General features: G+C 36.0%; 1 protein-coding gene across 9 annotated transcripts in view; it reads right to left on the minus strand.

Annotated features, from left to right (window-relative positions):
* MLLT10 (MLLT10, histone lysine methyltransferase DOT1L cofactor) overlaps window positions 1-18146 on the minus strand; it is a 121878-nt gene that overhangs the window by 79871 nt on the left and 23861 nt on the right. For 8 of the 9 annotated variants that reach the window (XM_021387932.1, XM_021387931.1, XM_021387939.1 and 5 more), the window contains 3 exons: window positions 7457-7566; window positions 3420-3523; window positions 861-954 (listed from right to left, as the gene is read on the minus strand). In XM_021387932.1, the coding sequence (XP_021243607.1) occupies window positions 861-954; window positions 3420-3523; window positions 7457-7566 (308 nt within the window). Of the gene's footprint in view, window positions 1-860; window positions 955-3419; window positions 3524-7456; window positions 7567-10113; window positions 10259-18146 lie in introns of those variants that run through there. The other variant, XM_021387936.1, reaches the window with a different exon arrangement.

An 18146-nucleotide genomic window follows, 5' to 3' on the forward strand; every position in this document is an offset into this window, starting at 1 on the left:
GCTTTTCAGCAGTGAGAACAAGTAACCTACAAATTTAACCGTATTCACAGCAACATATGAATTTCAGTCTATATATTTTAATTTTCATACATCAATATTCATAAATAATGTTTTTAAAATATCACTAAGCCCTCTAAGTCAGCTTGCACAGAGAGGTGATAGAAGCCCTGCCCTTGGAGACACTCAGGGTCAGACTGGACAGGGCTCTGAGCACCTGATCGAGCTGTAGCTCTCCTTGCTCACTGCAAGGCACTTGGACTCGACGGCCTTTAAGGGTACCTCCCAATTCCAATGATTCTATGACTCTGTAAGTCCACACACATACGCACATATTTGGAACTGCCAAACAGGTGTTAAATGGAAAGCTCAAGGTCTGACACAAAAAGCTGCTGAAGAAACTGAGAAGTTTCAAAGTATTTTGTTTTTTTTAAAAAAGATCAAACCCTAAGCCAGGTTCTTGAGGTTGTGTTTAAGAGAACTAATGAGTGGGAAATCCACCGGCTACACAGTGAAGACAGAACAGAAGGAAGAACAGCAAAAACAGAATGACAGATGGAGAAAGAAATGCAAGCCTTCTTTATAATCCAATATACAGAATAGCAAGGAAAAAAGGTATTTTCAACTACTAATTACAAAAAATACAAATAAAAACTATTTCTGCCAGAGGGAAAAAATACACGTTTAGAAAATAAACACAAAAACGTTTTTATCTAGAATCTAAATAACTGCAATTACAACACTGTATTATCCTAAAATAATCGACTTTCTGAGCCACACAAAAATATTCCTAGCGTTAATAGCAATTCAGAGTGAAAAAATAAGTTAGTGTCATTTATGTACAGAATTTAACCATTACTTACCAGCTTACTAAAATGATATTTACAGTAGCCACAGTATTGGACATTGTCTGCACCATTGCCTTCTTCTTCACAAAGAAGTCCTGCAAACTGTGCACTGGAAACAAACCAAACAATATTCAAGACAAGGAAATATCAACTGGTACCAAAATAACACAGCCGATAACATACAAATACTTGTATCTGTATTTAATTAAAGGAGATTTCCACACAAGTGATTTCTAACAGCATGCCAGCACCTAACCCACCTTTGTAAATCAGCGAAAATCCAGCGGTTACTTACACCTGATGACTTTCATGACTTTTTCCTAGACCTATAAGCCGCTCACACAAATGTACAGCTTAAAATATTTGAGTTGCTTTCACAAATAAATAAATCAAGCAGTTGGCAACTATTATTAGCTCAAACTGAAGTCAAAATTATGTACAGAAAGAATAGGTTGGTTTTTGCTTTGTTTTTAAACAAAACTGAAGTGTAGATCCAAAGAAGAAATTCTTCTGAAGTTGCATATATCCTCTTCTGCTCTGCCAAGAAAATTATTATTTTTTTTTTTTTAAATAGAACTTCAGTGACATAATAAATCTAACCATATTTCACTGGTTTAAAAGACTCTGGCAGGTTAATTTCTTTTAAAAGAAGAAAATGACTTATAATGTCACTTTGTCTGGGCTAATATTACCTTATTCACCTACATTTTTCACATCAAATTTGCTTTTCACCATTAGTAAAGCTGATTTATTTTCTGTATCAAAACCAACTAAGATATTGAAAAACCAAGTATTAAATTTCATTTTCTACGTCATTTTCATTAGCATAATAATGTAGTGTTACAGACAAAGTCATGCAATAAAGTACGTAAATGAAAGAACAACATACATGGCAGCTTATTTTCATTGTTTTTAAAAATCACTTTCCCCTCATTTATATATCACATTCTTGTGCAATCCAGAAATACTGAAATACTGTCCACTAAATACATGCTCACCTACAGCAGATGCCAGCTATAAGCAATGATCTGTCATTCTAAGCTTGTCATACAAAAACAGATGGACTCCAGCTCCTTCTTCCTTAGACATTAGTTTTGTTGACACAGAACTGACACAGCTTGATCTCTATTTTCTGTAGTTTTCACATTTTCCTTCCATTTTATAAATATTACAGAAGTCTCTCGATATCCTCAATACAGTATCAATACAGGACTCTCTGGTTAGACATAATTTTACAGTACAAATCTGTACACAATGAAATAAAAATTCTAAGAATGGGCAAGGTTACGAATGGTAAACATTTTTATTTTGAATGTGATTCCCATGTTCTTTTTACACTCACTGATAACAGGATTTTGGAAGAAAGAGACAGATGAAAAGGGCTCTTCTTTTAAACAACTGGATGCGTGTATTTTTTTCACGCCCATTAAAAAATTCTGTCTGCAAGTTTTCAGGAGCAAGGTCTATTTTCACCATAAAACCAAACTTGACATTGATTACATCCAATGAAAAGATTAGATGGTTATGAAGAAGTAAGATTTCAACATCCCGCCAGATAATTAAGTACTGAAGGACCAAAAAAAAAAAAAAAAGCAACAGAGAGGCCCCCACCTCTGCAAATGAGGATGAGAAGTGTTGCAGAGAAATCAGTACTTAATCTGAACAAGACATTCAAAGTAACATTTGATGACACTGAAGAAAAAACTTTTCAGTATGCGTGCAAACACCTTTTCTTAGGCTGAGCTGGTGCACAGAAATGATGAAGCACAATGGGGCACTCATAAAACTGATGAGTACAGATAACAGATAACGTACCTAGACAATCTGTGTAAATCCGCTATTACAAAATAGCTTCAGCTGAATTTGAAAGAGTAAATATCCCCTAGAAATTTCAGGGTGGAATTCCCTTTGCCTCATCTTACTAGCTGATATTTGTTGTCATCTAATTATACAGTCTCTTTTAAAACCCATATAGTGAGACAAGCATCTCCTGAGTGCTTGCCAACCACAATAGCTCAAAGTGGAATGAATCAGACAGACATGGCTGTTTTTTCTCCAGCAGCTACAGATGAAACCTAAACAGTTCAGGATAGACGCGCACCATTTACGTAACGCTAGTGAGATGAATTACTCCAAATGTCTGAAAACCAGAAGCAGTCTCTTAACTGCATTTTTAATGTATATTTCAACACTTTTCCCTACTATTTATCAAAACGAAATATCAAATCAGCAGGTCAACAATTCACATTCCTTCCCATTCCTATATCCTATAAAAAATCATATAAAAAAAGAAAATAGGATGAGAAACACCAAATCTCACTCACGTGAGCACAGAGCACTTAACACAATATGAAGGAGCATTATTAGGCAACTTCTACAGCTCCCAGCAATGTATATGATACCACTGCCATACAGTCAGTAAATTCTAATAAAAAAAGTATTTCTACACAAACCATTTCATTGTATTTCTTCATTCCAAAACATTCTAATTAAAGTACTTATTCATTTTATAGTATGGAGTTGACTCTTTCTAGAAAATTCTTTCAGAGATGTTAAATAATAAAATATGCTTACCATGTTACATGAAAAGCTTGTCGACATCCATGTTTATTACATGTCATGCATGCACCAGTGGCTGCTTTACTTTCTCTGCCTTGTTCATCACAGATATAGCATGTCTATAAAAGAAAAAATACTTAACATGATGGAAAGCAAACGAGTTACGTGTTACAGGAAACTCTAGGGTGAGAAGTGTTGGATTCTGCAGCTAACCTTATGTAATAACTTATTTATAAAGAAGTCTAATTACATTTGTTTGCAAAAGAAGATTATCTGGTAGGCACTTTGGATCTGTGTAACACTTCATCAATGCTAAGGCAGTACAAATACTAATTTATTTAAATTCTATATTGCTACTCAATCAGCCAAAATGGTTAAACAACCAAAGGCTAATAGCATTAAGCTTTGGGATTTTCCTTGCTTTCAAGTTTGCATTTACGTCTTTTTAAGTTGCAATCATTTTGACAGTCATTTAACATTACTTGTACCAATGACACTCAGAAATATCAAACTAGACTGAGTGCCTACCAGCAGTAGGAACCATAAGGTATATATGCATACACCTACACAAACTACCAACAGAAAAGCTGCAAGCTTAAAATTTTACTTGCACATTTGGTGTAAACAATTTTCAGAAGTTTCATAGCATGCTTCAATATTCACATGACATTCTGTTACCTTCAATTAAATACTGTGTTTAACAAAGTTCCACATTAATTTCAGACTTAGCTTCATAAGCATCTTAGAAAGTAATCAAGTATGAACTCTCTGTAAACAAAGTTTAAATTAATATACTAAACCTATTTCAAGCTTAAAGACATGCTAAAATGAAAATGAGTTTTCTATTACCTGAAAATCTTTTCACAGAATTTCTCTCAGTAAATTTGCCTTACTGAGATATAATGGCAGCTTATATGATTTTTATAAAACATTCTCAATAAAATGCGGAGGAAAAAAAGAAACAAGATAAAAAGAATTCAAAAAAAGCATTAAGAGCAGTAGCTAATACAACCCAAAACCATATCCTATCTCCTAACATTTGAAGGCTGAGGAAAGGGGACTTGATTCTTTGCCTTGTTCCCATTGTACCAAGTACTGCACACTATCCATTTGATCATTTGGCACTGGCCACTTTTTAGCTTTCCATACCATCACCTGACACATGAAGATTTGTGAACAAACTAGGTCATAATCTATCAACTGCATCTGAATAACTATTTCTATCTTTCAACATAAGGTAGCTCTGTAAGCAGATTTCAGCTGGAGCTCATGCTCCAGTTAGCGTTCTGTTTTGTCAGTTTTGCCTAAAAAGTTTTCCTCACTGATGTTCAGAAGTGGTGTAAGCGTTCCACTTAGTAAGGATGTAGGTCCTGCTTTTCGACAGTGTATGCTGCATTTAAGACCCCTTAAACTGGTTTACAGAAAAATGACTGAAAATTTAAAAAAAAAAAAAAAAAAGACTGGCTGGATACATTACAAACAAGTTTAAACACAACATTGTGGACTGCCTATCCAATACAAATATCTTAAGACATTTTGCAAAGCGCTGCCTTAAGTTGTCTGTATTTTTCCTTCAAAGATTCAAAACCGTAAACCTCTGCAAAAAAAAAAAGGCAGAAGGGAAGACGAGGCAAGGAAAGCCTTGCAAAAAAAAGTTATCTCAGAAACAGTTTACCCTACTTGTAAAAGCTGCCTATGAGTATTGTCTATTTACAGAATTGAACTTAGAATTTGTACAGAAGTTTCTCATTGTTGTAGCAAATAATGAAATAAAAGTTTAGCAGCAGCCTTTACTATTAGATTGATCAAGAAACTCCAAATGCACTTATTTTTTAATCAACTCTGAAGAGGCTCTTAAAAGCAATAATTATATTCAATTGCCTCAGACTTCAAACGTACCTAAGAAAGACAAATAAAGCTCACATAAAACAAGTAAGAGATTACACATGCATAAGCAGCCAAGAAATAACAAACACTGTTCAATAGGAGAGCAATTTCTAGTCCATTTCTTTTTTGGAAGCAACTGTGCAAGAAGAGCTTTCCCGTTAACTCACTAATCAGATCACCCAGTGGGTTTACTCTGTAACATGATGGCTTTTATCACAGAAACAGGTAAGCTCCAGGAATGAGTGGCCAAAAGCCTCATGCTCTGGCATCATCTGTGTTCCCTCTTGTACCCAAGATTACTGTACTGCGTAATATAACATATTTTACGGTATAAAATTAGAAAACAACTACATAAAAAAATCCTATGTAAATCAAGTAGTATCCCCTGGAAGAATTCCAAGGAGGTTTTTCTTTCTTTTAAACACTATGGTATGAATTCTTCCTTATGGCCATTTTTGTTGACCTACATTTTACCCCAATTCCACATGGGAGACTACTTCCATACATACACAGCTGCATACACAAAATTAGTCAGGACTTCACAGGAAATCAAATCTTTCTAGAAATCATTCTTTTCCAATCTAAGCTGACAAGCAGAATGAAACTGACTGGAGTTGTGACCCCAAATCTTGTAACTTCTGATACGTTATTACATTTTCAAATGTACTATACTGGCCTGTATTAAAGTAGTTTTAGGCTGACAGCTAACTTGGAGAATAAGTTAAACTAGATAAAAAAGCAGAAAATTAAAACTCTGACAACAATAGGAACTCTACACAATCTGGATGCTATTAGTATTCAATTAAATGTTTTAAGTACATTAAGGAAGAACCATTACAAATTAAATATATATACATATGACTACTCATAGGGGAAAAGGAAAAAAGAGATACTCAGTTGGCCCAAAGCTGAGCAGGAAAAAAAAGAATCTGCAACAGCAAATCTCTACTGCTTTGTGTCCAAGCACAAAAGATTTATTAGTTCTGCACTTAATATCACTACTGCATTTTCTTGCGAATGCAGAAGGAAGTTGACAGTCAAAAGCTGATACAGATACTCAGGTAGTATGTCATGAGAAAACATTAGGAAGACCTACAGTTTGACTCTTTTCATACACTGGTAAGTAAGAAGGGAAAAACATATGGAACAGCAATTATGAGAATATGAGACAGATAAGGAAAAGACCAGTGTATTAAACAGGAAAAAAAAACTAGAAAGAAAGGAAAAAGGATCTTTCTGAGAGAGTGAAAGAAAGAAAATCAGAGATGTAAGAGAAGTCACAGAAACAACATGAGAAGGACTGGTTTCCCAGCAGGAAATGACGTGGTTTTTCTTATCTAATAGTCTGTTCTTCTTTTGCTCCTATGCCCACAAACCATCATGGAATAAAGTAAGAGAAAGAAACTAGAATTAAAAAGAACTGCACAAAAAATGTGCTAATAAAACTACTCATAAATTCAGTTTGCTGCCCACAAAAGGGGAAAAAAAACAAAGGAGGAAGTAGTTAGGTGTCGTGGGGAAAAGGTAGCACAAGTGGAAGACCAAGCAGAAAAAATAAGCTATCAGTATAATATATTAACAAATTTCTTTTTTTTTTTTTTTTTAAATGAAGACTTCCCACACTTCAAAAAAGATTCCATCTCACTGACACTTATTTAGGAGCAGTTATTCTATTTCTCCTATTGGCAAATACTCCTCTTAAAGAAAACACTGTTTACAAAAGCAAAAGTCTGCAAGCTTTTGCTGTAATATATTGGTATCACTGTTCTTGTTTGTGAACTTCTTACTAATACTTAAAATAGTAGGACTAGTGGTAATTAATATCAACATTTCACATAAGATGTGGTAATATTCTTACATATGGGAAATATTTCACATTGCTTTCAAAATAAACTTCAGAAATCACAATATTTTTAATTAAGAAAACAACCCCTACACTGTATAAGAATAATGAGACATTGCAGATAACTTTGCAACTTAATTGAACAGAACAACTTTTTTAATTCTTGAACTTACTGAGTCATGGAAGAAAACATACAACATTACAACAGATACTTATAAATTTCATGTAAACTGCATTTTAAGAACTGTAGTTTTAGATTATCAAAGCTCACAAGTTTTCAAATAAATACATCACATAAAGATAAAAAGACACATAATTATACCTTATTGTAACGATCATGAGGAACAGACTGCAACACAATAGGTTCCATTGTAGCGACATTCGCAAACTGCACCTCGGGAATGTACAGAGCACAAACCACATGAGCCCAACCTACAAAAAGTTATAATTGTATTTAATTTTAATGTTTTCTAGAAGCTCAAAGAACATTTCAATTATTGTACAAAGAACCTTTTACAACACTTTTCTGCATCAACTATTTTAACTATGTAGAACATTGCAGACATAAGTGACTTAAATCACATTTACATTTCATTTTATATTACCCAATGTTAAGATGAGCTGTAAAACATTTTCAAGTTTATTGTGTGGAGAATTCCTAAAAATAATAATTCATGAACTGCGGATAGTAATGAGTTATACAAACACAAATGGAAAACCAGGTTCTTTCTTTAAATTCCTTGGAATACCATAGTAAACACTCAAACTATGCAAATTCCCGCAGAAGGAAAATACGGTCTGAAGAAAGTAGCATTCATGCAAGCATTACCTTCATGTGAGACTTTCCTGTGTACACCTTTTATTTAAACAAAAGCATTCTAAATTGACCAGACTCATCTACTCTCTCTAAAGCAAGAAATCCCACACCACGCACACACATATATACCAAAAAAAAAAATAAAAGCCAAGAAACATACTTACAAATTTCTTCTTTTTTCATAGTTTTAAAGATGCAGCCAACTTATTTATCCTAACTAGATCAACTCCTGTATCAAGTCCTGTTCTAAGCCCTTGACTTGGGGTGTCATCAGAAACTGCTCAGTTACTTACCATATTGAGCACTAACAACACTTCAAGAAATAAACATTCTTAATTGTTCAAAATAGCATTATGAAGGGCAGGGCAAAGAGGTTGATGGAAGGGCCTATTCTGAAAGAAAACCACTGATTTCAGGCTTTCTTTCAATACCAAGATTCTGAGAGTTGCAAGCTTGTTCCAGTAGAGGCTAGTTCCCCATTAGTGTAAGAAACTGATCCTTGCCTAAATTCAGCAAAAGATAACCCAACATCAGAAGCAACTGTGCTGCTTCATCATCATATTCATAAATTCGTAACACAAGAAACAAGTATTTGACTAGTAAAAGAGTAGGGAAAATGAAGTACAAACTGCCATTTTGAGCTACTTTTAACAAATTTTCTACAGACCATTTTAAAACTACCACTAACAGATTGACTGGGGAAAAAAAAAAAAAACTATGAAAACCTCAGCGTTTCTGTTCTGTTTGAAATATCTTCAGGGAATTAGTGTTTATAAGGACTTTCCTAAGATTTGCACGCTGCCCTGAGCAACACCCACCTTACTACTAGAGACAGGTAAGCAAATGTTAACATGGTGTTAATGGTGAATATTTACCTTTAAATCTCCTCCCCCCAAAAAAATCAGAAAAACTATTAATCTAATAATTCATTAAACCCACAGAGAAGTGACATATATTATCTATACAGTGAAACAAATGAAGTACAGCAGCACTGATAAACTTCTTGGAAAAGAGATTAAAAACTGCGCAAGGAACTGAGGACGAGGGACATTCTCCACCTACTTCCAGTATCTTCTTTAGGTCCTACACGATCTGACCTTGCTGAAAAATGACAACTTGTCCAATAAGAAGTTAAATCATAGGGAAGGCTGCAGAAGATTATGAGCCACAAATGCCTAATCCTGCACTACCTCCCACTGGGACTCAAAGAGTCCATGCACTGAACTTAAATGCTTAAATGTTTCTTTGTCCAAAGCTTTAGTTGTTAAGAAAAACTGAAACATCAGAAAGCGACACCCAGCTCGTCTGGAAGAACCAAAACCAGCACATTCAGGACTTCCTTCTTCAGAAAGCACGGGGAAGAAATTCTTCCCTCCTAAGTGTGGTTGAGGACTGGTTTCCTGAAAAGGCTGTGCAATGTCCACCACTGGAGAACTTCGCAAGGTGTGTAGACTCCTCCACAAAATCAGTTAAGGGTGGTCAAGAACATTCAGTTTCACCCCAGAAGGACCAAACGTGTGTGGAAAACAGAATAGGAAGCAAACAATCATCATCTTTTTCCTGAACAACGAAAGATTACTCAAGACTACTCCAAAGCATGGAACCAAGGACACCTACAGACAAAGGAGGCAAGTGTGACAGCTCTCTGTCTCACAAATGGAAGAATGAGCTACTACTACTAGCGTATGAGCTGACTTTATTTCTAATGTTTTCTGGAACCAACAGGCTTTTGACTGCACAGAAAAGTGAGAAAATGCCTCCCCCATCTTCCTAGGGAGGAAAGCAAATGGCCAGGGTTTTGCTTCCTGCTCTATCTCCTCCTTATGCCTTTTGCATTTTTAAACTCTATAAACATACATAAACAGCAGAGAGAGCAGAAACCGAAAAATCCAGTATCATCTTCCCCAGGAAAACATCTCAAGAGTGCAAAGTCACGAGGCTACATACGATCCTTCACGTGCTTATTAACACACGTGGTTTATTTCTAGCTAATTTGCATTCTTTGCTCCATATTAGCCCAGTCTTAAAAGGCAAAATGAAACAACACACAAACACACAAGACTATTTAGCCTGACAGAGTAGGCCATTTTCATTGGAAAGCTCAGACTCTCCTATTTGACAGGACAGAACCCATATGTTCCTCGTCCTTGTCAAGTACTTACACCATTCTGCTGCCTGGCCCAGAGAAGCTGCTACTCCCTTCCCCTTTAGACAACTCAGGGACTCTCTTGCCATGTTCAGAGTGGTTTTGTCTATTATTTCTTACAGGATGACAGGGACACTTTTTTTTCAGGAATAATTCAACATTCTGAAGAGACACCCACCCAAACTGTGCGCATATATAACCTGCTGAAGAAGAAAACATTTTTATATGGATTTATAATATTTAAGGCCACATTAAATTCACATTTTTCAATTAGTTCCATATATAAGCCATAAACTTGCTATTCAAATAACTTATTACAATATTTTTGGGGAACTATACATTTACCTCCGCCCATAGAAAGACATAATTAAATTAGTTCTTTTGAGTGTTCCCAGTGTTGAGGAGTGAAGAATATTGCTGTACACCCACATCTTAAGAGTAAAACAAAAACAAAGCTTACTTACAACTTAAAATTCAATATACTTCAATTGCAATTTCTAGTCTTACTTACTAGTTACTTTCAGTGACTTTAGGAAATGCTAGTAGAAATATTTATGCATATCCACTTTGCTTTATAAGGTAACTCAAGTGTAACTCTAACACTTTCCCTTGAAGCGATCTTAGGAAACAGACTCAATTAATATTAAAATATCAAACCACATATAGAAACAAATCCAAGATCTACTTCAGTAACAGTAAAAACAGTTATTTCAAATGGCAAGAACTGAAAATTCATGCCAAAAAGCCTTCAAAATTAGAATATAATCTTACGAAAACTTTTTACTTGAGCCCCAATGCCACTTTTAAAGCTTTAAGTATCTCTCAGAAAAGCACACTATTGAGTTCTGCCAATTTTAGGTTTTGTTCCAGCATGGCAAATGTTTAATTTTAACATTTCACAGATCTTTTGTTGAGATTCTGATTTCAGATGCCTAACTAATTTTTGTCTCAGTGAAAACCTTCTAATATTGCATATTCAAATTATATTTAAGTATGTAATATCATTAATGTTCAGAGTAGCAAATCTCAAATTCCAGAACCTTAACTAAAAACGGCCTATCATCCCAATGACAGTGAACAAGTAACTATTTCATCACTACTTAATAGAAGCTCTTGCCAACACAGAATTCTATAACTAGAAACAAAGTTGAACAAAGTAATCTAAAATTAGCAAAGGAAACCCAAAAAGATAAATACCATAGCAGTACATTATCTTTCTAACTACACTGTTGCTTTTACCACTACTGTTTATCTGTCTAAAACTGAATCACAAGCACTTTCACAGAAAAGAAATTCAATCACCTTCCAGTGTGAATTTTAAAGCCTTGCTCTTACAATCTTTTACATCACAATAAAACAACAACCAAAGATTTTTACAGTAATAATCCATCCTACCACTCAAATACAGAAAAGGCTGAGAGCTAAGGCGCAGAACAGGCTCTGTACAATCAACGCCAAAGGAGCGCAGCAGAACAGTAGCAGCCAGGAAGCCAGAACCATGGAGTCACATAGAAGTCCAGCTGCAATGGCAGCCTCGTCCCCAGAACAGAACCCTGGGATGTCATCACCATCTCCTAACTCTGGTCCGACCTCTGAGTAAGATTTGCTTAAGCATTCTGCGTAGGTTCCTAAAGGGTCCATAATATTTCACTAAGCAAATTTTATGTCATCTGTAACATTAACTCATTCCTAACCCAAGTGAACATCACTTTTTAGCATGGAAAAATCTTTCTTTGTTGAAACACTAGTGTTCTTATTAGGGTCACTGCAGGATGTATCTTAAGGATACACCTCAATCCGTTTCAACTGTGAGCTGTCACTAGAAGCTGAAGTCCCACCCTCCCTCTTCCTGAAGTACAAGCTTGCCATATACCAAGGCAGATAAAATTGTATTCATCTCATTACTAACCCTGGGGGAAGACAGAAATTTACCTTGCAGTCAGATCAGCAAGTTGATGAAAGGCACGCTAAGGTTTTATGTTTACCATAAACAAAACCACAGGTGAAAAAACAAGCCAGCATGGGAAAAGCACAGCCCTCTCTTTTCTGCAGAGGTCTGGATTACAGGGAACTGCACCCCAGGTTCTGCCACCAACACATCTGCGGGCTGATCCCAAAACTCAGACCCATCCCACTCTGAAAAGTGAAGCCAGAGAAAATGTGCATAAGACCAATATTGTTAGTATTTGCTACAGGGTAAGATTAAGTACTATTTTAAACCCTTAGCCTAAATGCCTCATTAAAGCATTCCATACACCTCCATTTTAACCCTTACCTTCCTTTCCTGCAAAGATGACAAAGCTTGCAGAAGAGATGTGGCTGCTTAAGATACCGCAGTTTCCTTAACCTGGCAAACACCATTTTAGAGATTGCTGCAGCTAACATGGTATTATTCACTACGCTGTCTGATCCACTCCTTGAAAAGACAGAGGAAAAAGGGTGCTCACTCTAACTGCTAGAGATCCCTCCCCCAGCAGCTGACAGCCAACCCCATCACCGGTATGCAGAATCAAGTGACAATTTATACTAAAAATGATAGGAATAAACCGGTTATCTGTGAAGAAAAGGCTCCATTCCACAGAGCTTTACTACAAAATTTCATCTAAATCTGCATTTATTAATACTTGCTCCTCAACTAAAGAATAAGTACATATGAAAGATTCTCATTGGTTCTTCACTTGGCAGCACAACAAATAGTTTGTTTCTGAAACAGCTCCGGCTTGCATCCCTCTGGTCCACTAAGTAAGCTCACAGCTTTAATCATCTTATCTTGCATGCTATGGCATTAATGAGTCTCTTACTCCTCTCTAAAGACATTTTATACAACAAATGGAAGAAATGTCATAAATATTTATCTAAAGCTTTCTCTAAATTTTTATCCAAGTTCCCAGTGTACTTTCTTACATTGTATTTACTAGTAAAATAAACAGCAAATATTTAATACAGATTATATGGTAATACGTGTATTTGTTAGTAAAATATTTTAGTATTGCTTATATAATGTTACTGCCTTTCCTAGTAAAAAATAAATATACTAAATCTTGCAAATCTCTATAAAAGGACCTGAGCATTTTTAGGCAAACACTTCTGCAAAATGCATAAGCCTAAATATATAACATTATACCATCCGCACTCTTAGACATTAATACCACAGAAACACATCAGAACAGCAAACCCAGCAGCGAGAGCTGCTGACACCAGTAATGCTAAGAGTAAGAAAAGCGGGCATGTGGTGTTTTTATAGACTTGGGAGATCCCAGTGCTGACCCAGGGGATGGGAAGAAGGCCTGAAGGATGACATAAAACCATTGCATTGTTAGCTGGCCCTTTCCCAAGCAGCTGCATGAAAGAAGCCTTGGTGAAAAGTCGACACAAAGAATGCTGTTACACAGCATTCCTGATCAGCAGCCAAAGGAATCAGATTTCAAAGCAACAACTTGCACACCAAACTGAAGCCTCTTCGACTCAGAGAGAAATGTGGACAAAGATTACTGTAAGAGAACTACTTAAACATCCAAAAAATATATCCAGCTGAACAATGTGCTTTAAAAAATAAAAGAAAAAAAGGAACAAGTGAGCTTTTTAATAATGTGTTAAATGTGTTTTTATACTTTGTCCAACTCCTAAGCCATGTACAGCAAACAAATACTGCTACAAATAGCTTAGCTGCTCTTTCAGTAGCCTTCTTACATGTAAGACAGCAATCAATAAGGAATTCCTGCATACACCACAGTTTTCCCTGATTTTCAAAACCTTTTATATCAGTTATGTATTTTAAGCCATGGTGATGCCCCTAAGTGAACACTACTACCAAATTTAGCATGGGCTTTTGTTCATTAGCATATCCAAAGACAAAAGTTCTTTTTTCAGCTCAATCCTACTTTTCTACTTTCAGTAAAAAATAACAAAATACAGAATTTCTAGATCTGCAGTCAGTGACCACAGACGTTCTAGCATTTATGTAAATAGTTGCACAGGGTCCAGGTACAGAGAAGATCTTTTTTCCCCACAAGACATTAAGCAGCCAAAACATTACAATGTATTATTTATGCATACAAAGCTTATTTTTAAAGTTTCTGGCAATCACCCTAACTAGAGCCACATAATGTCCATCACTATCAACAAATGAATTAAATCAAATTTGCAGCTAAATACAGTCAACTCTTAATAATCCTCAGCATAGACGATCTGCTGGCAATAAACCACATCATGGATGTGAGTGCAGGCTGCACTCTGTGAAACGCAACTGTATTGTTTCCAAGTCCCACGCAAGTGCAGAAGCTGAACAATCATTTTCACACAGTGTGAAGAGACCAAACAAACATGTGCAACCAGCTCCTAGCTGCTCCTGTTCTGTGTTAGTACAGGTCTCCGGCAATGCAAAGCGCTGAAAGGACACTGCCACAGCCTAAGCTACATTCAGCTCGAATCCAGACCAAACTCTCTGGGGCCACCACCAGCAAGAGCAGCCACCGTCACCGAGGCAAGAACAGGCAGTTAATACAGTTAGAGTTACCTCGGATAGCTGAAATTCCCCCATCCCACTCTGCCTCTGATTACCCTAATGGTCAAGAGTTAGCAATGGCTGTAAAAACAGTTAACACACCAAAAATGTACATTGCCCATGTATTCTGTTTTCAGAGCAGATACAGAAAACCAAGTACTTGATGTTAAGAATATTCTTCAGCCAAAAGCCTTGTTAAAATTAATACTTTTGTTCCAATTAGAGGTTCTGTCCCAGATTCAAGATACTGTGAATTCCTGGGTAGTGTGTTTTGTAATTAATGAGAAAAAAATCTGTACCAAAACACGGTGACCTGTAATCACATTACCAGTCTGTGCTACGGAACACTAAATCATACTGTTATCATTTGGCAACCTAGTAAAGATTTGCTTCTCTAAAATTTCACATTCAATTCTGGTAAGGATTATGTATCATTTGGAAGAGGAAGAGAAGCAGAAAGGGGATGGGTGATACTTCCATAAAAGGAATATTCCATCAGCCTGGGGCTCTTCTGAAAGGAGACAGAAAAAGAATATGACAAGGGTCTATAAAACCACAAGTGGTACTGAAAATAAAATAACTGGTCTTTGTCACTTCCCTTGACTTAGCAACTGCCACATGCCATCAAATAAAACTGTGATTTAACGGACTCACAATGTGCATACAACTGTTACACACTGTACTGATCAGCTGTGAAACGTCTTGCTATGGACACTAACACTCTAAACAGAAATGGACAAGTTAAGTGTGTAATGGACACACTTAGAACATGCTTAATAGAACATTTTGTGTTTTTTTAAATCACAAAAATACCATCACCACTTCAAGAAGTTCCAAAGCATATACACTTGTCGGCTGGGAACAGATTCTGAGAAAGCATACAAGGAATTTCCCAAGAACCAAGTTCATACTGATAAAAAGAGCATGATCCTCTTCTCTTTCTATCACATACTGAAACTTCCAACTTATGTAGAAGATATAGGACAGAACTGCACCAAGAATGTTGCATTTTTGGTATTACTGAAAACTGTAATTCCTCACTTACCGTGAGACTGGAAAACCCAATATTATTCCCTTAGTAACTGTACCAAGAAGCATAACTAAGCAATATCAGATATATCCAAACAGAAATATAAAAGCTAACAAGGAAATTTAAAGAAGCAATGATCTCCAAAAAATCAAATAAGTTCTAACAGGTAAGTAAAAGAGAAGGAGAAAGAACATGCATAAAAGAACCTCAAATCACATAGAGAAAGAAGGGTGAAAAGACAAAAAAAAAAAAAAAAAAAAAAAGCACCACATACATCTATCACTATTCTTAGTAAGTAACACTTCAAAACAACACAAGTTTGATTCATGGACTACTTTGTCATGGATGGATAGATAGGTACAAGAGGGCCCCAGAGTTCCTAAAGACAAGATAACACCACTAGATAAGAGCTATAAGCTTAGGCTGCTTTCAGGAACAGCTGTACAGCTGACGTAAAACAGGCTATGTACAGGCTACTGCTAAAAGAATGGTCCTGGTCATTTCCTGACATCAGCATTGTCAGCTGGACCAGAGAAATGATTTAATTAATTTATGCTGAAAATGAACACAGCAAACAAAGTTTTAAACACGAACACCACCACAAAGGAGGAGGCAGTAATGCACAGTAAAGGCCCTACCTGCAGTAACAGTGTCTTATTCAGATTAAGAAAAACATGGAACCCCAGAGTAAAAGCTCAGTAGACAAAATATGAAGATTCCAAATGTAAAAGAAAATACAGCACCTTCAACACCCCAAACAAAACATGTTTCTTCACGTTAGTAAAAAGCAAATATCCAGAAGACTGCTACCAAAAAAATAAATTATCTAGAAAACCAGCAGACCATGTATGAGTTATCTGCATGCTAAAACAAAAATTGCACTGGCTTTCCTGTCAATGCTGGTGGAAGAGAATTGTAAAAATCAAGTTCTAAGCTTAAGCAACACTTTGAAAGGAAAGCTTCAGATTAGCAGTGTAGGTTTCCATGACATAACACCAGTTGGAGTTCATTTTTCCAAGTTTCATATCCTTCTGTAAACCTGTTACTAAAAGTACCGTTTGTCTGTAATGTAGGATTTGCTGTATTCAGCCCCACGGACAACATCTATTACTGAGGGAAATTTCCAGACAGTGAAACACAAATTCTCTAGAATCCTCTGCTATCAGCTTTTCACTGCTAAAAATTGCTGGTTGAGAAAATTAAAGAAGGGACAACATCATTTGTCCAATGCAACATCTTTGCAATTTAAACTTAAGTAACTTCAATCAGATAGAGCAATTCACTTTCAGACAGAAATTCATAATTACAAAGAAAACAGTTGCAAGAGAGAATCAAAAGGAGGCTCAGATATTTGATGCACACTGTCAAAATACACTCTCAAGACTTTCTGAAAAGAAAATTCTTCAAAATTACCATACAGAATAACAAGGCATTCCCAAACACTACTCTAAGTACAAAAGCGGAAAACCCTTCAGCTACCTCACGCTTCAGTTGTCATCCTGAAGAAATTAATTCAACGCTGCCGTGTATTAACCTGCCTGAGAGGCTTACTTCTAAGGCTAAAGTACTGCGCTGGCACTTATTATGGTAGTTTCACTGACACACTAACTTAATACAATCTCCTAACACTCACAAATGACACAAAATTCACTAACATGTTTGAGATAAGCAGACACTAGAATGGTGAATAGCAGAATGTATGCTATACATTATTGTCAAAGCACAGTGATTAGAAAGGGAAAGAGGAGACCAGCCCGAATACAATCAGGCTCTGGCTCACGCAACTCACCTTTAAAAGAAACAGCAAAGCCACATCAACTACATCAACGCTAAACCGAGATTAAGATGAAAACTACGTAGAATACTGTGTATGCAGCAGAAAATCTCCAGAACACAATTAACATAAACTGTTCAAACAAAATCTGGAATCCTGATCATCCTTTCTCCTCTCACAAGAGAAAGGTCGCAGTATCAAAATGAATGAGCTCTTTACAGATAGATGATGGACAGTAATTTAGAAGCATCTAAAACGGATAGAAGGTGACAATCCAGGAGTGTCTGGAAAGTTAATTGAAACATTTCATTCATATCACCCAACTATTAGCAAAAAACCAACCAAGACATGACATTCACTGGAGATTTCTTTTAGCAGGAGCAGAATGGATGATTACCTAAAGGATACAATTAGAAAGATGCAAGGGACAGGTAATCAGGGCTGCAACTTTTCAGGTCTAGCTTCTTTGTTACTGAACCTATTAGTAAACCAAACATGAAAGCTATCATAGAAAATGCACCAAATCATTCAGCCTGGCTTTAGACATAAAAATTCACTTTCTCCCATGAATGATGCACTTTCAACAGCTTTCTGTAAATGTTCAAACTCCAACTAAATATACATAAAATTTATCTGTTTCCCCTCTAAAATCTTGTGTTAAAATGCAGTTTCTCCTCTATCGTAACTTTCATCTACAAGTAAATCTAATAATGACTGATGTTCTCAAACTTTAATTCATCC

Source organism: Numida meleagris, chromosome 2 (genome assembly GCF_002078875.1).
Source record: "Numida meleagris isolate 19003 breed g44 Domestic line chromosome 2, NumMel1.0, whole genome shotgun sequence".
NCBI lineage: Eukaryota > Metazoa > Chordata > Aves > Galliformes > Numididae > Numida > Numida meleagris.